The sequence below is a fragment of the Mastigoproctus giganteus genome, chromosome 11 (genome assembly GCF_048544385.1).
Source record: "Mastigoproctus giganteus isolate SK-2022 chromosome 11, ASM4854438v1, whole genome shotgun sequence".
Classification (NCBI taxonomy): Eukaryota; Metazoa; Arthropoda; class Arachnida; order Uropygi; family Thelyphonidae; genus Mastigoproctus; species Mastigoproctus giganteus.
Genome location: NC_143585.1, coordinates 22,979,505 through 23,006,335, shown reverse-complemented (window position 1 = coordinate 23,006,335; position 26,831 = coordinate 22,979,505). Strand labels below are relative to the sequence as shown.

General features: G+C 36.3%; 1 protein-coding gene across 1 annotated transcript in view; it reads left to right on the top strand.

Annotated features, from left to right (window-relative positions):
* Positions 1-23,592, top strand: part of LOC150077779 (E3 ubiquitin-protein ligase RNF19B-like) — a 233,072-nt gene extending 209,480 nt beyond the window's left edge. The window contains exon 12 of the mRNA XM_090385368.1: positions 22,394-23,592. Coding sequence (XP_090241494.1) covers positions 22,394-23,540 — 1,147 coding nt within the window. The 3' untranslated portion in view covers positions 23,541-23,592. The remainder of the gene's footprint in view (positions 1-22,393) is intronic.
* Positions 23,593-26,831: the final 3,239 nt, after the last annotated feature.

Below are 26,831 nucleotides of genomic sequence, written 5' to 3'. Positions count from 1 at the left end.
ACAGAAATTCAAGTCTAATGTCAAAAAGCATCTTATTTCATCTTCTCAACCTTCAACCCATGCACAGTACTAAGTACTATAGGTTCTATTCCTCTTGTGCTTGGGGTTCTCAGAAAAAAAAAAAAGTATCATATCCTTTGCTAAAAGTAAAGCAAATTTTGAAGTTACTTGAACAAGATGGAGATAACTTTTTCTCATTTGTGGCATATAAAAAAATCTGGATGCATTCACTCCAAATTCATTCCAAATGCAAGTGAACCAGCATGGAATGGTGCCACACATACTTCATAACCACCTTCATAAAATCAAGAATGTTCTCTCTGTGGATAAGGTATGCATTTTCTTGGGATGCAAATGGTTGCATCTTCATTGATCTTATTATGAACTGAATACTTATAATGTAGATTATTGTTGCAAGTTATTGTGGGATAAGTTATAGCTTTATAAAATAAGTAAGTGTCCAAAAGCATCTGTTTCCCTAAAGACAGCCAGGCCTTGCACTGCCTGCAGTAACAATGAATATCCTGAGAGATTCATTCTTAAGCAATAAAAAAAATTCAAAATAACAAGGTAGTCATCAAAGCCATATAATTCTAGTTCCAACGACAACCACAATGCTTTGTCGAGAAAAAAAAAAAAAGCATTTGAAAGTTAGCAGAAAGATGACAAAAGGGTTAGATAAAACAGCAACAACAGTGAATAACAATGTGAATTCAGTGAGTACTAACAATGAATTGTTGAAACTTAGTGCTAATAAACTTTTATAAATATAGTGCAAACGCATCAGAAATACATAGCTATATCTGAATAAATCAGAATATTAGTAAAACGGCATCGTTTTAAGTTATATCTCATATTGTGAATACCTTCACAACGAGTTGCCATGATATTGCACTACTTCGAATAAGTAACGCTTCACCTAAGGAGAAGACTAATGTTACTTATTCTCAGATGGATACCACCACCCAGACGGCACCGTTTCAGGGCTATTTGGCCCTTCTTCGGTGGGTGGGTAGGTACCCGAGTGATGCTTTTATTAAACTTTCATTTAAAAAAAAAAAAACATTCTTATTCATATTTGAATCAACCCTATAGATAAACACAACTAGTTAAAAATTGTGATCATATCCACTTCTGAAATTATATAATGAAATCCAGACATTTGATCCTAGTAAGTGTTTTTTTTTTTTTTTTTTTTTTTTTTGTGGGATTTGGTCTTTCATAAAATGTGTCTCCGTGATTTGTAACGGGTTTTTTTTGCCTGTCACTGGAAAGGTTTCAAACTCGAGCTCCATCAGTTACTAGATGAATTAGCGGCTACCCTTTTAATAGTTATCAGCCATTTTGCAAGCACATATCTATCACATGGTGAATTTATTCAAGAAATTATACCTTGTTACCTAGCGGGGTACTGATCTCACTTTTGGTCTTTTAACCAGAGACATAAGGGGGATATGGATGATTACAGCAATGGTATTCTTATGTGATAACATTTTAACTGTGAATGTGGGATTATGATAATTTCTCAGATCCTGTTTTTTTTGCATCATTATCAGTGTTCTGGTAAGAGCAGGTCCAAGAATACAACTCAACAACCATTTCTCCAAGTCTTACTACCTCAGACTTATCTTCCATCCCCTAAAAATTCATCTATTATAGTTTAGGCCAATGGCACCCTTAAGTAATTTATTTTATTTTGTGGCACCCCTACTCAATTTTCTGCCTGTCAGATCTGAGTATCTCTCTGTGTATATATATAATATTAAATATGTTATACGATAGTTATTATAATAATATAATTATAAACAAAATTACAATTCATAAAACAAATTTTATATATATAATATTTATATAATTTTTTTAAAATCTATATATTTATTTCATTATAAAAAGGTGTATGGTATCCATTGAATTATCTGCTGATCTGTAATTGATGTTTATTTAATACCTCTATATAAAGAATAAAATTATTATATTATTAGAATTAGCATTTAATAAATAAACTTCCGCACATCTATCCTACAACTGTCTTCAAATTGAGGAAAGACAGTTGTATGATAGATGTGCAGAAGTTTGTCTTTAGCCAGTGGGTAGTTGATTGGTGGAACAGACTTCCATCTTTTGTTGTGGAAGTTAGCCTAAATAAATTTAAGGCTGAGCTGGACAGGTATTTGGAACGAACGGAGGGGTGAAATGGGAGCAGGGTTTTTTTTTTTTTTGGCTGATGCTGCATAAGCTTGCTTTCTTGCATCATATGTCTCTACTAATGTTAAATGCTAATGCTAATAATATAATAATTTTATTCTTTATATAGAGGTATTAAATAAACATAAATTACAGATCAGCAGATAATTAAATGAATATCATACACCTTTTTATAATGAAATAAATATATAGATTTAAAAAAAAAAAAAAAAGTTTAAGTAACTTAAACCCAAATTACATGGCACCCTAGGGTGCTGTAGCACCCCGGTTGAAAACCACTGGTTTAGGCTTTCCTCGGTATCCCTTGAGTTCTCTTCCTCCATTACATACTTCATCAGTACTTTACCTTTCAAACCACATCCAATCCAATTTCCCTTATTATTTCAGTCAAACTCTTCTCACCTGTACTTCTCAAAACCTCCCCATTTCTATCTTTTTATCAATCTGTCTTATCTTTCCAGACTCCTCTATGCCCAAGTCTCTCTCGAGACTTTCCAATCTCAATACTGTTCACAATATGAGTTCAGTAATATTTGAACATTTCATATTGTGAATTCCTTTGCAACAACCACTTTTCTCTATTCCCAGCTCTCTTCTTCATCTCCCCATACCCACCATCCACATCTTAATTGATCTATTAGTTTTTCCTCAGTCTCCTATGCTTCTTACACTCAATATTTTTCTCCACATCATTCATCAATCCCATACCTCACAACCCCTGTCCAATCCAATCTCCTCCCCTTCTCATTATTTCAGTCAAACATCTCATCCATCATTCTCAAAACCTTATTTCAGTGACCCATCTTATCTTTTCCATCTACCTATGGCCATATCCACATCTCAAAACTTTACAATCTTCTGATAACTTCCATTCTCAATGTCCATGTATTTGTCCCATAAAGTACCACACTTCATACCAGACATCAGAGCAATCTTTTCCAGTGGGAGATATCATTTGCAAATCTAATGCTCTCAACCTCTCCCAATCTTCACTCCATACAACTCACCCTCATCCATATTCCTTTATCAAATGCTTTCTTGACTATTTCTTCTACATATATACAGTGACTTATTAATCTACGTGAGGGTTATGTTCCAGAATTTCTCATGCAATTTAAATTCACATGTAAATAATTGCCAAAAAATGTGATAATAAGCCAGCCTATAAGAGCAACTTTCGCATCTACCTGTACATGCCATTCATTTTCTTTGGTTAGAAGACTGACCACTCTACAGAAAATGATGAGCAACCAAAGAGATTCATTCATCTTTATTGATTTACTTATTATTTTATTTTGTTTTTGTACAGTAAGAAAAAGTACATTCACTATAACTGATATATACAGTACAACAGAAACAATTGAGAGATTGGGATGGAAGGTATCTTATTGATGAGAGGGATTGTCATGGTCAGATTCCGTTCCCTCGGATTCGGACCAGATAGGTGGGGGTGTTATGCTGGAGGGTCACTTGACTGCTCCTTTGAATGCTTGAAAAAGGAATTCAGAGTTAGTTGCTTTGCACATTTCCTCTTCTCATGAAACAACTCATAGTAGCAACTTGGTTGCTACTATGAGTAACTCAACAGTTACTTTGCATCGATGTTTACAAAAGAAAAACCCTTTGTGTCAATGAGATATTATGGGAGTGTGAAGTTAATGATGTCGAAAAAAGTTCATGTTTATTTAAGGAAAAAACTTTCAGGCTAGTAAGGCTCCTGGGATTGATGGCATATACCCTATGATTTTAAGGGAGGTAGCAAGTGAGTGCATTGAGGCTAGTTATGAGAGCATCACTGGACTCTGGAGTGATTCCGTTGTATTGGAAAACTGCCAATGTATCTCCAATACATAAGGGCGGCTCTAAGAATGAAATGTGAAATTATCAGCCGGTCAGTCTAACTTCAGTAGTAAGGAAAATCACGGAGACAATGATCAAGGGTGGATTCAGGATCATTTAGATAGAAATGGAATTATGAAGGATAATCAGCATGGTTTTGTAAAGGGAAAATCATGTTTCACTAATCTGGTTAGCTATTTTGACAGGGTCAGTCAAGAGCTGGACTTAGGGAATAATTTCAATATTGTATTTGGATTTCATCAAAGCATTTGACTCAGTCGCACATGAGTGGTTACTTTATAAGCTAGAAAAGGTTGGAATCACAGGGAAAATCCTTGGATAGCTGGATGGCTTCAGGGCAGGATGCAAAGGGTTGTGATAAATGGTTATTCCTCAGATTGGGTTGATGTAAGAATTGGGGTTCCCCAAGGATAAGTATTAGGACCACTTTTGTGTTTGATTTTCATAAATGACATCGATGAAGGGATAGAGGGCGTGATGTCTAAATTTGCAGATGATGTAAAGATTGGTAGAATAGGTAATGATCACTGCCAAGCAAAGCTTCTTCAGAGTGACCTAGACAGACTTTAGGGATGGTCAGAAAAATGGCAGCTATGCTTTAATCCAGCAAAGTGTTAGTATTCACCTGGAGAACGGTAACCCCAAAATAACTTATACATTAGGTGGAGTTGAACTAAAGCCGGTAGTTGGAGGAAAGGGACTTGGGTGTTATGATACAGTCAGAAGTTCTCCGAGCATTGTAGACAGGTTGCTGCAAGAAAGACCCATGGTGTCCTATCGATGATTTATCGAACAATTGCTAGTAGAGATAAGGACGTCATAATCCCATTATGTAAGGCTATTGCCAGACCACACTTGGAATACTGTGTTCAAGTATGGAGACCACACTTAAAGAAACACATTGTGCTTCTTGAAAAGGTCCAGAGACGGGTAACTCGCCTGGTGAGATCAGCAAAAGGGCCTCCATGTGAGGAAAGACTTTGAATATGTGGGTTGCAGAGCTTGGAAACTAGGCACTTTAGAGGAGACTTGATTGAGGTGTTAAGGCTTAAGTAAAATGAATAAGGACGAAATTTTCAGTTATAAATGATTCTAGAACTAGGGGCCATAATTTCAAGTTATCTGTGCTTATGTGTGTGTGTGTGTGTGTGTGTATATATATATAGTATGAATCAGAGCTGTAATACTCATTTTAATATATAATATTAAAAATATGTTATATGATAGTTATTATAATAATATAATAATTTTATTCTTTAGATAGAGGTATTAAATAAACATCAATTACAGATCAGCAGATAATTAAATAGATACCATATACCTTTTTATAATGAAATATATAAATTAAAAAAAAAAAAAAAAGTTTAAGTAACTTAAACCCTCACAACCCTTTGCCTCCTGCCCTGAAGCCATCCATCTAAGGATTTTCCTTGTGATTCCAACCTTTTCCAGCTTATAAGGTAACTACTCATGTGGGACTGAGTCAACTGCTTTGCAGAAATCGAAATTATTCCGGGGGGGGGGGAGGTTCAGAGTGGATAGCAGGAAGCTTTATTTTAGCCAGCGAGTTGTAAATTACTGGAATAAGTTGCCTATATGGGTGGTAGAGGCTGACAGTTTGGGAAAATTCAAAGTCAACTGGATAATTACCTACAGGAGGAGGGAAGTGCATAGGTTGTCTGTTTCCTTTTCTTTTATTATTTATTTTTAAATATTTTTTTTAAATTATTATTTTGGCTGGTGCAGCCTAAGCCATAGGCTTCCTTGCACCATGTGGCCATTGCTAATATTAAAAAGTTGTAGCATAACTTTACATTGCACTTTAGAGCTTCGTTCAAGATTAGAGTCTTCATCAGCTAACAGATTTAGGCCTTCATCTATAAGATCTAATGCTTTCAACATTCCTTTCACTCTCGGGCTCCATTCTTCTTTAACCACTGGGTTTTCAGTGGCTGCTGCTCCAGTGCAAGCAGATCTTTATTTGCCAATTCTTGATGATGTGAATCAATTAAATTATCGACATCAGTTGCCTCCACTTCAGTGAACCCTATCTTTTTTGTGAGTTTCGTGCATTTATCTTTAGTTTGTGCATGATCTTCATCAGTGTCAGAGCCTTTGAAGGAGTTGCTAAGATCTGGACATAACTTATGCCTTTACAGTTACGTGGAACTTCATGCCATGCAGCATCAATGAATTATAAAGCATCTTTTATATTGAATGCTTACCAATATTGCTGCATACTCATGGTTGGTCTTGTCAATTAGATTAGCCAGAATGCACTTTAAATACTGAGCCTTAAAAGATTTAAATTAAATGTTGGTCCGTAGTCTGGAGTACTGAGATTGTATTTGCTGGGGGGAAAAAACAGTCGATATTGAAACAGATATCAACAATACTGGGTGGATAGCTTTTGGCATTATTGAGAATAAGTAAGATGTTGAATGGAATTCCTTCTGCTTTGCAATACACTTCCAATTCTGGTTACAACTGAGATCCAAGATAACTTTTGAAAATAATAGCTGTCATTCAGTGTTTAGTGTTTGAGTACCAGTACATGGGCATGTACGACCTGTTGTAACATTTAAAGGCACAAGGGTTTTGAAAGTGGTAAATGCACACAGATTTCAGCTTTTATGACCCTCCATATTAGACCAGATTATGACCAACTGAACAGAAGTGTTAGCCAATCTTTTGATCCAGGCAGTCTTTTCAGCAATGGAAATATAAGTGCAATCTGGCTTTTTTTTTTTTTTTTTTTCGATATAAACCTGTTTCTTTGAGGTTGAATATCTATTTGGGTATGTACTCCCCTCTCTTGGTGCTTTATGTAAATATGGTTGCCGCACGTTATTTTAAATTTGTGTAATTTAAACACACGTAAAGTAAGAAGTCGCTGTATTAAATAAAATTGGAGACAAAAAGGCCCAATTGGCCATAGCAGCCCTTGTGCCATTAAACCTCAATCTCAACAACAGTGGAGATAGAAAACACCCCTTTCTTGCCCCTCTTCTGTATCTACACTGTCAATGTCACCTTGTCCTACTCTATTACTTTTTGCCCCAGTATAATCTACTAATCATTCTTTTGCCCTTTCTAGTATATTCAATAATTTGAGTCTGTTCAATGGAAAGCCTTCTCCAAATCTATAAAGCATATATATAGATATATATACATCTTTGTTCACTTTCAAGGTGTTTTTCTGTCAACATTCTCATCAGATCTGTTGCATCCTTTACCTTCCCCCCTCCTTCCAAAACCAAAGTACCCACATTTTCCTCTATTCTTAATTCCCTTACACCCACTTTCCTTAGTAACCTTATAAACTAAATTGATAAAATTTTGGCAATACCTACTTCCTTATTTCCCTTAATTTCCTTCAAAACTGCAATTACCTCTTGCTCCATTATGACTGGTTTGACCATTAGTCTTACATTATCAGAATCATTCTCTTCCTGCTGCACGTTGAACCCACAACTCCCATATATATTTCCACCCATCTCTCTCTCTCTTATTTTCTTAGTACCGTCCTGTTCCTTTGCCTTATAACACCCTGACTTCTTTCCTTTTTTCTCATATTCCTCAATTCTCTCATATATTAAATCTTATCTTCCCAGCCTTTCTAATACTTCTAATAATCTTCAAACCCATCCCACCATTCTTGTCTTGCTTTATCTGTTATTCATCGAAGCCTATTGTTAATTTCTCTATACCACCTCCTGCTATCTGCACTATTAAAGAATTTCCCCATTTCTCTTTGCCCATAATTTCTTAGGTCTTACCCTCTCAAGCTATTTTCTTTGTATTGTCTCTTAAACTTATCCATTTATCATTTACACTTTATCTATCCAATATTAATTATCCTTTCCTTAATTTTTCCTCTGTAATATCCTTGTTCTTATTCTCTCCATGTTCCATCTTCTAGCTTTCTTTGTCCCTGTTATCCTTTTCAACTTTAATTCCACATGTTCATCACAATTATAATCGGCATATATGTCTGGTCCTGGTTATGTATGCGAGTTGGCCGCCTCCGTAGCAGGTGGGCAGGAGCAACAGTGCATAGCACACGCTTCTTGATTAGACCGGGATTCGAGCCCGTGACCACCAAATACGGAGGATGCAGAAAGGTCAGGGAATGACCACCGCATATCCTCGGAGCAATATGGCCTTAGTTGCTAATGCTCCTGAAAACCAAAAAAACAACAACAACCGTGTGCAAGTTCCATACCAAGATATAGTCCAGTTGACTATATCTTGGTATGGAAGATATAGTCAACTGCCCCCAGACACTTTTCATATATATATTTCCACCTTTTATGCTGATATCCCTTTCATTTTTAGTTCCTCATAAATCTCTGCAATCTCCCATTCTGTTGTTTGCATATATACTTGTACTAACCTATTGGTTAAGCATTCCCTCTTATAACTAACTACCTAGCACTGATATATTTCTCCTCTTCCAGATACTTGCTTACCCAAAACCATTCCTACCCTGTTCCTGTTCTCATTACTTCTGGAATATAAAAACCATATTCTACGTGCTTTTAAAGCCTGTTTCTCCTTCTGTCTTGTTTCACACAATTCTACAATATCTCTTTTGCCACATTCCATTTTAAGGTCTCTAATTTGTCTATTATATTTCATTCTCCTGAAGTTCCAGATACCTGTCTTTCACCATCATCATCTTCCCTATACTTTCTGCTTGCACCTTGTGGATTTTGCTGCGAGACCATTCTTACTCTTATGCTAGACATGATGCCTTGGCTCACTGCCAGATCTCATAGCTCTTGAGTTAACATTAGCAGTAGCAAATGATGCAAGAAAGGAAACTTATACAGCATCAGCAAAAAAAACACCTATTCATTCCCTCCAGTAGTTTGTCTAGTTCTTCCTTGAATTTAAATTCTCAACTTCCACAACAGATAGAAATTTGATGCAAGAATCAACCATCCATTGCCTAAAGGCAAACTTCTGCACATCTGTTCTGCAACACTTTCCTCAATCTGAATTTTTATCCCCTCATGTGTGGTCTGAGCCAAGAGGAAGAATCCCATGAGCATTGAACTTGCTCAATCCATTCAAAGCCTGAAACACCTCAATAAGATCACCTTGCAGGTGCTTCACAGGTGTTTTGGTAAGAGAGTACCCCTTTGTTTTCCTCACCAGTCTCATTGCCCTTCTCTGTACTCATTCCAGCAGCTCTACATCCTTCCTAAAATGAGGCCTACAGACCTGGATGCAGTAAAGGTGTGGCCTGATCATCGCCTTATACAAGGGAATAATCATCTCCGTATCCCTGCTAGCAAAATTCTTGTATATCATTAACAAGACCCCACAACCTGCTCTGTCTACTGTTCTCAGAAAACTTCATATCTGACTGCACAATTACCCCCAGGTCTTCATTCTCCACTACTTTGAGTGTAGTACCACACAGTTGGTACATTACTCTGGGGTTACTGCTACCCATATGCACTACTTTGCATTTATCAATGTTAAATTTCAATTGCCATTTCTCAGCCTTATTTGCCTAACTTTTTTTAGATCCTGTTGCAGTAGCATACTGTCATTAACCACCCTGCAAACCTGGACATAATGCCTGATATGCCTTTGTTAATAAATATAGAAAACAATGGGCCTAACACTGAACCCCAGAAGGCTTCACCAATAGCAGTCCACAAAGAGTAGTGTCTACTGATAACCACCATGGCTTCTCCCATTCAGCCACCCCTTTATCCATAGCAGCAACTTGCCATTAACGCCACACTACTCCAGTTTGTACAGCAGTATCAAAGGCTTTCCTGAAATCCAAGTATATGATATCAAAATTATTTTTTGCATCCAGTTCCTTTGTAACCATATCATGGTAACTGATCAAATTGGTCAAACAAGATTTCCTCCTAACAAACCCATGCTGCATTTGAAGTACGAATATAATTGCAGCCTTGTTTAGATGATCCTACATTACTTCTTTTACCAGTTATTCCATTATTTTCCTTAGAACAGAAGGTAAATTAACAGGTCCATTATTACTCGTGTCACCCTTGGATCCCCGTTGTGATTTGGGGATATATTTGAGCATCTCCAGTCCACAGGGACTCCCTGAATCCAAAGATGCTCTCATAATTATGGCTAAGAGTTTGCTTATTTCCTTCGCTGCCTCCCTTAATATAACTGGATTGGTTCCATCCATCAACAATTTCTCTTCCACTTCACTCTCAGTTATTACGAAATGAATTAGCTCACTGTTAGAACTTGACGAACTTTTGGCATCCCCTTCCGTAAAGAATTCCTCATGTGAATGTAGATGCAAAATACATGTTAAGTTTGACTGCTGGTTCTACTGTTGATGATTCTGCTCAGCAACCTGAGCAGGATCATTAACAGTTGAATCATCGATATTAAGTGGACCAATTTGATTTATCCCCTCTGATTTCCCAATGGCCTCCCTTCCTGCCCATAAAACAGGTGGGACAAATACCCAGAGAGTGAGACTCTCACTGCAAAAACATAAGAACAAGAGTAAGAAGTAGAAGGGAATCAAGAGGAAAGAAGAATGATGATATCCAGTTCAGGACTTTAGCATTAGCATTAGTAGAGGCATTTGATGCAAGAAAGCAAGCTTATGCAGCATCAGCCAAAAAAAAAAAAAAAAAAACCCACTTCCACTTCACCCCTCTGTTCGTTCAAAATACCTGTCCAGCTGAGCCTTAAACTTATTTAGGCTATCAACCTCCACCACAAGGGATGGCAGTCTGTTCCACCAACCAACCACCCGCTGGCTAAAGGCAAATTTCCGCACGTCTATCCTACATCTGTCTTTCCTCAATTTGAATTTATGCCCTCTCAGGTGATTTTTCTGAGCTAGAGGAAGAATCCCATCAGCATTGAGCATGCTTAAACCATTCAAGGCTTTATACACCTCTATCAGATCACCTCACTGGTGCCTAGTCTCCAGACACTGTAATTTGCAAAACTTAAGCCTTTCCTCGTAAGAGCACCCCTTTGTTCCATTCACTAATCTTGTTGCCCTTCTCTGTACTCGTTCCAGCAGCTCTACATCCTTCTTGAAATGAGGCCTCCAGACCTGTATACAGTACTCTAGGTGTGGCCTGACCATTGCCTTATACAATGGAATAATCACCTCCTTATCCCTGCTGGAAAAATTCCTGTATATCATTGACAATACTCCATGAGCTACTCTTGCAGCCCGTCTGCACTGCTCAGAGAACTTCATATCTGCCTGCACAATCACCCCCAAGTTCAGTGTAGTACCACAGAGTTGATACGTTGCCCTGGGGTTGCTGTTTCCCATGTGTAGTACTTTACATTTGTCAATGTTAAACTTCATTTGCCACCTCTCAGCCCATCTGCTCAACCTTTCCAGATCCTGTTGCAGCAGTGTAGTGTCAGTAGTGTCCTTGACAACCCTGCCAACCTTTGTATCATCTGCAAACTTGGACATTAAGCTTGATATACCATCATCAATATCATTTATAAATACAGAAAACAATAATGGACCCAACACTGAGCCCTGAGGGACTCCACTAATAACATTAGTCCACGATGAGCAGTGTCCATTGATTACCACTCTCTGTCTTCTCCCACTCAACCACCCCTTTATCCATAGCAGCAATTTGCCTCCAATGTCACACTGCTCCAATTTGTGTAGCAGTCTTCCATGTGCAACAGTATCAAAAGCCTTTCTAAGATCCAAGTATATAATATCAAAGTTATTCCCTGCATCCAGTTCTTTTGTGACTGCATCATAGTATCCAATCAAGTTGGTCAGGCAAGACTTCCCCTTAACAAAACCATGCTGTGTCTGAGCTATAACTGAAGTCTTGTCTAAATGATCCTGCAGTGCTTCTTTAACCAGTGCCTCCATTAATTTTCCTGGAACAGAAGTTAAGCTCACAGGTCTATAGTTACTTGTGTCAGCCTTTGATCCTCCTTTGTGAATTGGGGTCACATTTGCACATTTCCAGTCTATGGGTACCTCCCCTGAGTCCAAGGAAGCTCTCATAATTATGGCTAAGGGTTTGCTTACTTCCTTTGCTGCCTCCTTTAATATAACTGGATAGATCCCATCCACCCCGGGTGCCTTTCTTGTGTTTATCTTCAACAGTTTCTCCTCCACTTTACTCCCAGTTATTTCAAGATTCTGTAGCACTGCTAGAGTTCAATACACCTCTGGCATTCCCCTTGCTGAATAACTCCTCATGTGTGAATGTCGATGCAAAATATTCATTTAGTTTGTTAGCTACCTGAGCAGGATCATCAACAGTTGACCCATCAATATCAAGTGGACCAATCTGATTCATCCCCTTCCTTCTAGAGTTTACATAAGTAAAGAACTCTTTGCTGTTTTTCTTTGCATCCCTTGCCAAGGATTTCTCGTAATCTGCCTTTGCCTTCCTAACCTCCTTTGTAACTTGGTTGCATATCAACTTGTATCTATCATAGGCTTCTGTGTCATGTGTTAATTTGTAAGTATCCCATGCATTTTTCTTCTCTGCCATATGCCTCATTAGTTCATCTGACATCCATTTTGGCCTAAACCTTGAACAATATTTCTTAGTTGGTATGTAAAGCCTAGTAGCTTCCAAGATATGTTCTTTGAATGCTTCCCATTTTGAATTTGCTGTTGGTAACATCATCAGTTGGTCCCACTGTATAGAATTTAAATACTGTCTCAGTCCATCGTAGTCGCCTTTACGGAAGCAATAACCCTTCCCTTTACCCCTAATGGTAGTTACCTCTTTCAGTAAATCCCACTTCAGCACACTGTGATCACTGCCACCTAGTGGTTCATTTATCTGCAGATTCTTAATGCATGAAGAATCACTGCTGATAATCAAATCAAGAGTATTACTCCCTCTAGTTGCCTCCCGAACATGCTGATGTAGAAAACAATCATCCAATAAATCCACAAAAGCCCTGCTAGTGTGTGAGTAACCAGCCCCCAAATTCCAGTCAATATCTGGGAAATTAAAATCTCCCATTATAAGACTCTCTGATTTACTGGCCCACTCTATTTCCCTGTACAGTTCCTTATTATACTCATCAGAGTCATTAGGCCTATAGCACACTCCTACTCTCAATTTTGATCTCCCACACAACTTCAGTTGTGTCAAACCTATACTCATGAAACCCATAATTACTCACCAGATATGAGCTCCTGGTGCATAAGAAAGCTTAATTAGAAACCAAAAATCCAACCAAAGAATATATGCAGTTACAGACACAGATATATTGACACCTTATGGCTTTTGCTGCCTAACTCCCCCCCCCCCCCCCCGGCGCCTCCATAGCCAGGTGGGCAGGAGCAGCAGTGCGTAGCACACACTTCTTGATTAGACCGAAGTTCAAGCCCGACACCACCAAATACGGAGGATGCGGAAAGGTCGGGGAATGACCACCGCATATCCCGGAGCAATATGGCCTTAGTTGCTAATGCTCCTAAAAACCAAATAACAAACAATAAACAACTAACTCTCCCCCCCCCCTCCCCCAAGCTGTTTCTGCATTAGAAACCTATTATGATTGCAATTTGTAATTATAATAGTACATTTAATATGTGGTTTTTAATATTTAAAGTATGCATTTATTATTTAAATAAAGAATTTTTGAAATAATAAAAAACTAATATAAAAACTATATTGGCAATATACAATTGCAATAAAAAAAAATATTGTAATTACAGTATACCTGGAAGAGTAGATGCACTCACTGATATAGATTAGTAACAGATCACATAAAAGATGTATGGTAAAGGGTTGTCCCCTTATTCCTTACTATTGCCAAGGAGTTTTTACAGATGTTTTACTTGATATGGAGTTGGTTAGTAGGAGGAGCAGAATTTTTCCTCCAGTTAAACAAACAATGACCTCTAGTTGTTTTAATGGATACAAGTATATATGATGGGCCTTGTTATGCTCAGCTATAAAACTACTAATTATACTTCATAAAGTAACTACAAGTGGGTAACAGGCATAAATGAGTCCTTGTTTTGACAAATATCCTTTGATTAAATTATACATAATTTTTTTTTTTAATGTTAACTATTTGACATGTCATTCATTTAAAAATTGGAAGTATTATTTGTCAATGTACAAGTTGATGCATATAAGGTGTACTTATGTTTATATTTCTAATCGTTTCAATTAGAGTTTTATATACATCATGCTGTGATTTAAAGGTGAAAAAATAGGAACTGGAACTGCAGAAATTGTTAAAATCCATACTGAATAAATAATTAAAAAGAACATTTAGAGATAAATCCATTATAGGTTCTGCTGTTCCCAGTGAAATTTATCTCTGTGCAAAAAAAAAAAAAAGTGCATATCCAAGATATATTAATTTCTTAAATCTAACTAGGTTTTTCGGCTACATGAAGACTAAGCAGATTATGAAACTAAGTCTAGCAAGTACAATTAACAACTTAGGCAATACCAACCTAAAACTGTAGTTATAGCATGGTACTGTTAATTGTATTTGCCGTGATTCTCACTACAAAAGCAGCCATTTCTGAAGAGTAAAATTTTAGAAAATGTTACAATTTTTAATGAGTTATTTAAAAAATAAGATGAATAGACTGCAAACGTGGTAAGAATTTAACTTCTGAACCCGTGAAACTATAGTTCTAATTTTGGTTCTAGGGAGAGAGATTATTACAGTTGCAAGAGTAAAAGAATATTTTTCACTGTACTTTAAACAATGCTTTTATACATTTCAGCAGTACAACAGGTTTTTCCTTCTTCTTTCATCAGTTTTTTCTTTCTTTCAATAATATGGAAAAAAATATGGCCAATTCTTGAATTCTTAATAATATCAAGCAGGAACTTCTAACTAAATTAATATCGTATGCATGAATAAAATTTAGTGAATTTGTTTCAAAAATTAAATTCTCATTGTTCAGAATAAATGGCTGCTTATCATTGGTTTCAAGTCATGTAAACAATTGGGACTCATTCTATAAAGGTATTTGATTTTTTTTGTAACCTAGAGCAACTGTATGACTGGAAAAATAACACAGTTATATTATTTAACATAAGTAATACTAGCCCTAATAAGGAGAATACACAAAAAGTAATTTTGCCACATTGTGAAAATATTTTGGAAGAAGGAAAACATGAAAGGGACAGTTAGAGCTTCTTCCTGGAACATAAGTGTGAGAATGAAGTTTCCAGACTGATGCAATAAAAAAACACAAAGTGAAGGAGCTCAAGAATAGTTTTATTTTTAATTCAAAGTATTCACTAAATGATTGAATGCATCTGTTACACTGTTCTAGAAGTTTCTGAAAAGAAGACATCCAAAGAGATGTTCAGTTCAGCAGTCACATTATTCTTTATGGCCTCAACATGCCTGAAATCTCTTTTCCTTTGAGGACAGTTTTCACCTTGAAAAAGAGGAAGAAGTCCACTGGTGCTAATCAGGAGAGTAGGGCGGATAGTTGATCTGTACTATGCCATGTTCCATCAGAAATGTCTTCACAACAAGTGTGGAATTAGTGGGGGCATTGTCATGCAACAAGGACCAGCTGCCTTTCTCTCAAAATAGCCTCACCTGAAAAAAGGAATTCAGTAGTCTTTGAAGCACCTGTACATAGAACACAGCATTGACTCTCTCCCCTTCAGGTACATATTCCTTGTGAATCACCCTGTGTTTGTCAAAAACATGATCTGCACATTCTTGATTCTAGACTTCTGTAAGCAAAAAAACTTTTTGGGCCCTTGGTGATAATTTTAAATTCCACTGCATGCTCTGACTCTGGGTTGTAATGAAATGCCCAACACTCATCTCCAGTGACAATACAGTTGAAAAAAATTAAGATTGTCTTGACAAATCTTGCTTCTGTTCATCTGTGAGGCACAAATTTTGCACAGACCTTCCTTTACCCTAAATCTTCATGCAGAATTTGATGAATTGTCCAGCCATCATTCTGAGGGTCAAACAATGATCTCTTGCCACAATTTACTGTATGAAATTGTGGATGTGAGTGCCCAGTGGGCCACTTTTGGTAAGCAGAACTGGCACTGTGGGATGAACCAAAAGCCATTATTCCCTCTTTTTTGCAACTTCTATTGGCGCCTCCGTAGCCAGGTGGGAAGGAGCAGCAGTGCGTAGCACACGCTTCTTGATTAAACCGGGGTTCGAGCCCGTCACCACCAAATACGGAGGATGCGGAAAGGTCAGGGAATGACCACCGCATGACCCGGAGCAATATGGCCTTAGTTGCTAATGCTCCTTAAAAAAAAAAAAAAAAAAAAAAAACAAGCAACTTCTATCCTCACTTTGAAAGGTTGATGGATGCCCACTTCTTGGGTTATCGAAAACATCGTCATATCAGTCTTTGAACCTCTTATACTATTCAAACACTGGTACAACTTAACATTCCACCACCACAAACAGTTTTTAACATTTCATACATTCCTGTTGCAGATTAAAGCAAAATTTTATATTCATTGAACCATTTCAAAATCATGACACAGAATTAATGCTATTAACGAAACTGGTTGTTACTTGCAACCTGTCAGCCTACTGGACAATCTGTTGGATGAAGAATACATGCCACGTCTGTTTATTTCAAACATGACTGCAACATCACCAGTCCAGGAACTGTATTGCTACACCTTGTAAAGTTCAGGTAATTCTTTAAATCTAGCCCTTCTCTGCAGTTTACTGTAGGATTTAATACTATAGATAATTAATTTGAATTATCTAGTTAAAAAGTGTGGAATTTTTCTGTTTCAGGAGGCAGCAGATCTGTATTTTATCTTCTAGTAAAGATGGCTTCTAACCATAACTTCTATGTTTACCTATTTACTTGCACTATATTGAAGAGAATTACCAAATATACATCACAATTAGCAAAATATTTCTTTTATCCCAATATTCTATTTTATCCCTCACTTGTAAGATCTCAAGTTTGGTAGGCAACAATAGCAATGTTATTTTTTCAGCAGTGTTGATCACATGGTAACTCTGAGGGATAAAGCTGGTACTTACTAAACCCTGTATATATAAGTGAAACTGTAAACTCGTTTTTTTTTGACAATGAAGACTTGCTGTTTAATCCTTGAAATGTGAATGCATTAAATGTGTGCGTGCGCATGCAGAAAAAGTGGTCTTGTACTAATTATAAATTTAGTATGACAGTTCTGTTTTATGTAAGACTAATATATATATATATATATATGCATGTGATCAATCAAGGAAAAGTTGAAGAGCAAAGAATTCATCCTTGGGGGGGAGGAATCGATATTTTAAGTTTCAAAACATGGACATATACCAAATTCTTGGAAGCTGCTGATATGGGCTCTCGAACATCTGTTATTAACAATGTAACTTGTACAGTGACAACTACCATGCTGCCAGGTCCACCACAGCAGAAGAGGCAAGGGATTGGGGTGTCCAATAGACTGATTTGGTATGGTTGTTAAAGATAATGCAGGGCTGTTCATCGATGTATGTAGGGGGCAGAATTTGTAGCTTCGCACTGTAGCTGTACCATCATTTTCAAATGTGTAAAGTCTATCCCCACAAGAAATGATGCTAAATACAAAGTATTCCAGACCCTTAAAATATGATTTATGCTCTTGACTGTCATATGTGCGAGAATTTTATATAAATTTGTGTAATAACTGGATCTTTTGCTTCAGTAGTACTGGTATTGAAAACAAATTTGTTTTAACCAATAAAATATTTTATTTTCTGTGAGGCCAAGACCACTGCACAATTGAAGCCTAAATTAAACTAACTATTTGACTAATTAATTAATATATTATCTAATTAATTAGATATTAATTAGAATTTAAATTAAAAGGGGGTACTTTGATATGCAGTAGTCGCAATTTTATATATACATGATTGTTCTTTGATATTATGTTATAATGTTCCATACATACATTATGTACTACAATCAGAGAAATCCACACAACCAAGATACATCCAGAATATATTCTAGTGTATATCTGAAATTATGTTAGGCCATCTCATCTTCAATATAACTATCAACTGCGAAATGCATCTCAAGAGCAAAGAGATGATTGTCCCTATTTAATCTGTTTTGATTTCCCCCCTCCCCCATGGCTTGAAGTTATAACTTCCACAGGGAATGATGATATATGCTTCACTACAAAATTAATTCCTCCATCAAATAGCTACATATTTCAAATAGTTCTCTGTTACATTTCTTATATTTGAGTAAATACATTTTAAAATTGTGCAGTTTATCCAGGCTAAACTATACCCGACCAGTCTTGGAAAAGAGAAATCTGTTACAAAAAAAGAAAGCTACTTCTCACAACTATATCTACATGCCTTGACTTGATTTGCAATCAATTCTTTTTGCTATTTAAAATAACTACATATAATTCCTCTTTGCTTCCTTCTGTTTCAATATAATTTTGATTGTAAAATGTTATTTTTGCAGACTTAACTTTTTAGACCAGATTAACCAATTTTAACTGGTTATCAGAACCACTTTATCTTGTTGTCTTGAAAAGGCCTCTAGGCCTGCCCACAACTTTTCACTGAAAATTTGCTATTCAAGTTCATCATTCAAGCTTTTTAGATATAACTATCTTTTTCCATTAGTTTCAGTTTTTAATTTATTTGTAGTTGCTTTTAAATCTACACATAAAAAGTCATTATGCTGATCCTCTGCTGCTAATATGATGTTTGACAGCTGCCACTGTTTAAATTTTTAGGTGCATTCACATATACAGTAGAACCCGGATAAGAAGTTTTTCAAGGGACTGGAGGTTTAGAACTTCTTATGCGGGGAAAACTTAAAAGGGAAAGTGACCTAAGGGTATGAATTATTAACTACACAAATAAAAATGAAAAGATACACATGTATAAGTTATAGATCATTTTTAAGTACTATTTCAGAATTTATAAATATTTCATTCTGCCTATGGGAAACATTTTTAAACTGAGGATTTCTGTTTGCTTCACATTCTGATCATTAAACTCATTACCAAGTTGGAAGAATGAGCTCCTTTGGAGTTTCAACGTACCTTAAAAGGTCACAATTACAATAAGACAGAGAAACAATCCACTAAGTAATTCTGAACTGTTCACAACCATCGGAATTTAATGCAGTCTACGTACCCAATTATGGATATCGATGAAAACAATTGCAATATGTCAAGCCCGTTATATCAAAATGTTTCTGCTAAAACGGTTTTAGCGCCGAAAGCCTCAGACTAGGGAAAATTCACTAATCGAACAAGTTATTATCATTTTAGTTCGTAGTAAACTACCAAGTAGGTGAAACGGCATCGTTTTTATTATATCTCATTGTGAGGGCCTTCACAACGAGTTTCCCTGATATTGAACTACCTCAAATAAGCAAAGCTCCGACAATGGATTCTCGGAGGATACCATCAGCCCAAAACCCCTGGGTGGTTGGTGGTGGTATCCACTGAGAATAAGTAACATTAGTCCTCTCCATTGGTGAAGCGTTGCTAATTGGAGGTAGTGCAATATCAGGGAAACTCGTGAAGGCATTCACAATGTGAGATTAATGTATATCAAAAACGATGCCATTTCACCCACTACAGTGGTTTACTACGAACTAAAATTATGCTTGGCACTAACTTGTTCAGTTACCAAATGTTTATACTGTGTAATATTTTTTAATATTAAAAATAATTTCTATATTTAAAAAATGTATTAAGTGGGAACTGTCATTATAATAATACACTATGTATTCTTTATCACAAACCTTTTATGCGGGAAAGCTTTTTACCTGGGAAACTTCTTAAGCAGGAAATAATACATTACAACATACAGAGTTGAAATTGGGACTTAAGAAACCAAACCTAGTATAGGGGAAAACTTCTTATGTGGGAATTTCTTATCCGAGTTCTACTGTAGGATGCTGTCCTCCCCACACAAGATGGAAAAGAGCTGAGTTTGAGTCCCATCAGTGAGGTGAGAAATTTGGGGCTTTTTCACAATGTCCATCTTAGGCGAGGGTGGCATGGTTTTTTTCTCCCAGAAACACAGGTTTCTCGTGCAGCAAACAGAAAATCGACTGCAGAACAGAGCAATATGGCCTTAGTCGCTGGTGCTCCTAAAGCCCAACAACAACCATTTCAAATTTCATTAAAATCAGACAAATAGAAAACCAGCAATTATTATTTCTTTCTTTTTTTTTCTCCATAGAATTTGTATGGGAAAAAAAATGAATTGGGTTAGGTATAACCTACCTAACTGTGACTTTGGATTACATTTTCCCCATCCAGCCATATAGCAACTTATTCAACGTCTTCAGCTCTCTGCTAAGGCAGGTTTGTAAGTGTATACACTCAACAACCACTTCTCCATATCCTCAGCCCTCTTTTTTTTTTTTTTTTTTTTTTGATTTGGTAGTTGTTGGCGCATCGGCTTCTGTGGCCATATTGCACCTCCCAAGGTTTTTGCAGTACTTTGCTCCAAGCCCGAGGCGGGAATCGAACCCGCGACCTTTGGGTTGCTGGGCAGGTACTTTACCCACTCGGCTAGCCCGGTCTCAGCCCTCTTCTTCATTTCCCCATAATCACCATCCCCCCTGCCTCAATTCATGTAATCATGGTTTTCTTATTCTCCCTCTGGGCCTCTTCCTCTCAACTTTTCCCATCACATCCTTTGCTATCCTTCTCTTTGCAACACATCCCATCCAGTTTCTCTTCCACCTTTTGATTATTTTGGTCAACCATCTCTTCTTACTAGGGTGACCAATCATCTCAACTTTTGCAGGACATCCTGATTTTTGGCTCTCTATAGAGGCATCCTGAAAGAACCCTAGGCAGGACGCCATTTGTCCCGATTTATCACATAACATAAAATAAATAATATAAAATATAATAATAGATCGTACAAAAATTCATTAACTAGCATAATGTGAAAATATAATTTCAAGCTTTTTAATTTCACATATTTTTATAGTTATTATTTGATTAAGGAAGTGATTACTTTAGTTCCTATTTAATTTTTAAAAAATCTTAGTTTCTTTTATTGAAATTGTTTAATTTTCTAAACACAATTACATATTTTTTTTAATGTTGTGCAGCCAAATTTAATTTAGTATCGGTATAATTACTTCTAGAATTTTATTATTACGTATTATTTGTGTGATGACAAATAATACGTAATATTTTGGTATACGCAATGTTGATTTTTCATTGCTTTTATGTTCCGTTGATGATTGTTGTTTGATTTTATCAGTCTAGTTTTAGACTAATGATTATTTATATTAAAAAATAATAGACGGCTATGTTCTGTTAATTGTTTGATGTTGATCTAATAATGAATAAACATTTTACTTACCTACCTACGTGTATCTAATTTATTCAACCTACCTATTTTAAAAATTAATGTCAAGATACACCTATATATGTATAATAACCAAGAAGGGACATGTACATACGTTAATATTACAAGGTATTTTGTAATCTGATGTACTAATGAAGGATTTTTTTTTGGTTGTGTCCCGACTTTTTTAAGGTCAATATCCCGAAATTGGCTGATCAAGAGTTGGTCATCCTACTTCTTACCCACCCTTCTCAAAACTCATTTCATCAAACCATATGTTTTCCATCATACTCCATACCCACTTCTCAGAACTTTCCAATATTTTAATATCTTCAATTTTCAGTGCCCATGTCCTGCTTTGTGAAGTACCACGCTCCATACCAAACACCATATGAACCTTTCATTAATATGGCTAAAGTTTAATATTTTGTTTTGTTGCAGTCTTTGTGAAAAAGCTGTTGGATGTACTGGGATTTCACACAACAGCTGGAGACTTCTTCAATAGGGGAAACTGCAGAAAAATCTGTTACATTTCATGCAGTGTTATTTATCATCATATTAAAAAAGCGTAGTGAAATTGCTGCTAGGTGAATAGAGTAGTAGCTTTAGAGCATAGAAGAATTCTCCACCATCATTCACCTGTAAAACAACATAAAGCAAATAACCTTAAGCTGAAAGAACTGTTGCATTATCTGTTCTGTTTTAGCTTAGGAGTAATAACAGTTTAAAACGAGCTAATTTTTGGATAATAGGGAGCAGCTCCAGTTCTCAGATATTATTCTATCAATATATGAAGACAGATGGCAATATAGGCATATATGTGGCCTATAATATAGGTTAAATTGACATATAATAACCACTTGTGATTCTAAGCAAGCAACTAGAAAATTCTGACATACCATGTAATTAGTATAGCTTTCTAACATGTAAAGATTTTTGTCCATAGCCACTTGTAAATTACTATTCAGTATTCTGTTCCAAGTAGTAATTAGTTAATGTATTAATTACTAATTCATATTTTCAGAGATGCTACCTCAACAGCCATCACACCAGTAGAGGTCCATGTGGATGCTCACTCAACAGTAGAGGAAAGTTTTGCTGCTGCACTACAGCCTCGAGCAAATTCTGATGTAGTACATAATGAAGGTTTAGGAGTTCAAATAGAGGATTCTTCTGATAGAGGAGATGAATTTGCACCATGTTGCTGTGGTGACGAAGGAGCTCATCCAGCACGGGCTAGCCGTGTGAAATGGCGCAGAACATCCAGCAGATGGCAGTCTGGAAATACTGTTGTTCCCAACATTATACCAGAAGGCCAAAGTGATATTAATACTGCTGGATGTATAGATGATAGTGATGACCTAACTCCTCTAGAAATGCCCCATTTTAAGGATCTAAGTGCTTATTGTGTAACATTTATTGATGAGAACCTTAATATGAGTGACTATAATGAAGAAACTAGTGCAGTTAGATTTAGAGATGACATTAGAACCATAAGTGATACTCCTAATTTTGAGCGTTGTTCATTTCCAGGGAGGAATAATATTTTATCATCATCATCAAATTATGGCATGGAAAAGCAAGAAAGCCACCAAGGTGACGGTTACAGCCAGGAAAGAAAAGCCACTGTTCATGAGTCTAGGTCTTTGGATCAACTGACCACTTACTGTGATTTTTGTCATAAAGCCCATCGACCATGCTGTCCCGTTGCTTTCCCACAGACTGTGCTTAGTTCTGTAACTATACCTACAAGTCCTGAAGAGTCTGGAAGCCCTCTTCCTCATCCAAGCCATAAACTAAATACTGTTGCCTTAGTAAATGAAACTAATTTTCTGACCAATAATCATTTAAGTAGTGCTGACAATGCAAGTGCCAAAAGTAGTGATGAAAGCGGACCAGTATTACATCACCATCTTTCTTTTGAACCTATCGTGATTGTTCATGCAGAACCAAAATACATTGGTCCTAGAAATGCACATAGTTGTAGCACCGTATATGAACATGACCAACCCGACCCAGTTTCACGATGGAAACCAATTTCTACCCTTCCTCACGTCGAAGAGCCTGAATTTGAAACTTCATCACGCTTAAGACCTCGCAGTGCACCTTATTTTTTATATCTGGAAAATGAAGAAATTAGCATAGATCCTGCTCCACTTTATGAACTCTAGCATATTGTTGACCAGTACTTAAGCTCAAAAACATTTTTATAACTTTTAAGAATTATATAAACTTATGCTATTAAAATTATATTCATTAATATGCAAAAACACACTTTTTTACCATTCAACTTAACTCTTTAAGGAAAAAAAAAAAAAAAAAAAGCTGTTGATAGTATAGCTCGTTTGCCATACATAATCTGCCATCCTTATATATGTATATACAGGCTTCTTGTATAATTTTGGTTAGGGACTCTAATTTCACTTATTCCAAACACAGTGAATACCAGTTAATCATGAAGAATTTACTTGAATTCTTCCTTTATATTAGAGACAGAATGCTTTAAAGAAATCGACTGAAAATATTAATGATTCTAACATCAGCTGCTTATCACATCCTGAAAGATGGAACTATTCATATATATACATGCATTGATATTATTATTATTACTTATGATGTGAATGGGGTTAATTTGAGTATACATATATTTGTAGACTTTTTTTTAAATTATATTTTGTTCAAGTTTATGTAAGGATCGGTGTTATCCATTTATTTCATTAATTTTTGAATTATCAAGACATCACAGACCAAATATTTGCTGCCGAGGGATTGACATTTGTTTTGTGATATTGAAAAAAAAAAAAAAGAAAAAAAAAAAGTTATGGTATATTTTGTTTAAAAACGATACATTTTGAAATGTATGAACAAACTCTTAGATATATGAGAGAATTTATCACTTTATTTAGCAGCAAAGTTGAAATATCTAAATTACGATATTTAAGCAGAAAAATTTATTTAAAGGTTTTGGTGTAATTAAAAATTATTATATCTGTATATATATTTATTTGGTTTGTCACTCACAGCATATGTAAATATGAGTTTGAAAATCCGACATGCGGGTAAAAATTACTTAATTGTATATAATGTTTGTTTTTTTTTTATGTGTAACTGTAATAAAAAAAAAAAAAACACCCCCTGTGAGTGTAAGGAAAATGAAACCCATATTTTTGAAACAGATTGCTTGTAATAAAGTTTTTATGTAATAATTCAGTGAAATGTGATTATGGAGAGCAAGGTCACAATACATTTATTATATCAGTATGGTAATTTTACAAGAATACACAAAACTGCATAAAATGTGGAGCATGTGAAAAATAATTCTAGTGTGGAAAAAAGTGGTGAACATATTGGCATATTCTTACAAAATTCAGAAGGGTGGTATTAAGGGCAAGTTGCTTCTATGGATAAAGGGGTAGTCGAGTGGGAGAAGACACGGTGGTAATCAATGGACACTACTCTTCATGGACTAATGTTATTAGTGAAGTCCCCCAGCGTTTGGTGTTGGGGCCTATTGTTTTCTATATTTATCAATGATATTGATGAAGACATATCAGGCTTAATATCCAAATTTGATATAAAGGTTGGCAGGGTGGTTAATCACAGTATGCTGCTGCAGAATGATCTAAATAAGTTGGGCAGATGGGCTGAGAAGTTGCAATTGAAGTTTAACATTGACAAATGCAAAGTACTGCATATGGGTAGCAGTAACCCCAGAGTAACGTACCAACCAACTGTACAATACTGCACTCAGGGTAGTGGAGAATGAAAAACACCTGGGGTAATTGTGCAGTGCAGACAAGGCTGCCAGAGCAGCTTGTGGAGTCTTGTCAGTGATATACAAGAACTTAGCAATGATAAAGAGGTGATTATTCCATTGTATAAGGCAATGGTCAGCCCACATGTGTGCGGACAGCCGGGTACGTGTGCATCATTTACCTGGGGAAGTGATGGTGCCTGGATGCACCGTGGGATGAAAACAAGCCAGTGGCGGCGGTATCATACTTTAAGAGATGTTCTGCTGGGATACCCTGGGTCCAGTCATCCATGTGCCGGGCACTCTGATGTTTACCACCTACCTAAACATCATTGCTGACCAGGTACGTCCCTTTACGGCAACAGTCTTCCCCTCTGGCGGTGCCATCTTTCAGCAGGATAATGCCCCATGCCATACTGCCCAGATTGTTCGAGACTGATTCGCAGAACATCAGGAAGACTTCCATACCTGCCCTGGCCTCCAAATTCCCCAGACATCAATCCCATCGAACATCTGTGGTTTGGGTTGGAACAGCAACTCCGATCTGCAGCGTCTCAATCACGAACCTTGCAAGAGTAAAGGATCTGCTGGTTATGTGTTGGTACCAGATATCACAAGACACATTTAGAAATCTTGTAGCGTCCATGCCGCTGTTTTGGCTGCACGTGGAGGACCAACATCATATTAGGTAGGTGGTCATAATGTTTTGATTCATCATTGTATACGATTACATATTCTCTGTTACTGATATATTTTTTTTATTTATCTGGAGTATATCTAGAAGGCATGTTTGAGGCATACTAGATAACTGACTATAACATGTATAATCGGTTTAAATCTGTTTTAATGTATTATCTGCAGATGAAAAATTATACTGACAGGGTTTATAGTGGGGGGAAAAAAAAGACAATGTGAAACACCTTTTTTATTTAAATGAAGTTGTACACAAACTTTTGGATGCCTTTTTAAATAATCTGCAGTTTTCTTCCATTTCTTTAGTTTATATGTGAAAAATTATATGCATCTCTACATTTTGCAATGCCGAGATGCGTATTATGATGATAATGTAAATGAATTCTCTCTTCTGTCCAGTAAAGCAAACATGATAGAAAATGATTCAGTATCTATATTCATCACTGTTAAACTTTGCTGTTTTTACACAGCCTACAAATCGGTGCAATTTCAGGACAGACTCTTAGGCAGAATTTTCTATATTATTAGTGTTTTATCATTTATTTTTTTTAGAATTTTAATTCCCAGATGCAGCAACTCAAAGCAAATCAATAATAGCAACTTAGTTTGCTATTATTTTTTAAATTATACAAAATGATGCCAAAGTACTTACATACATTTGCTGTAGAAATTTCTGTGGTTTGAGGCTTTGCTCTAAATCTCTCATACTGTATTGTCAGCTCCTATGCTCAGGTACCTGCCTACCCACCATCAAGCAGACACACTCTGAAACAGCACTGTCTGGGTGGTTGTACCCAACTAAGAATGGGTATATATTTGTATATATACCCATTGAAGACAAGAATGATTAGTAAATTATTTGGAGACAAAAAGTAATAGCTAGGATAGGATAAGGTGATGCTTATGGTGTAGAGGTCAGAAGAGGAACGAAACAGACACTATCTGTCCCCAAACTTAGTTTGAGCCTATTAACCAATAATGAAGTTGTGATGAGGATAAATACTAAGACAAAGGT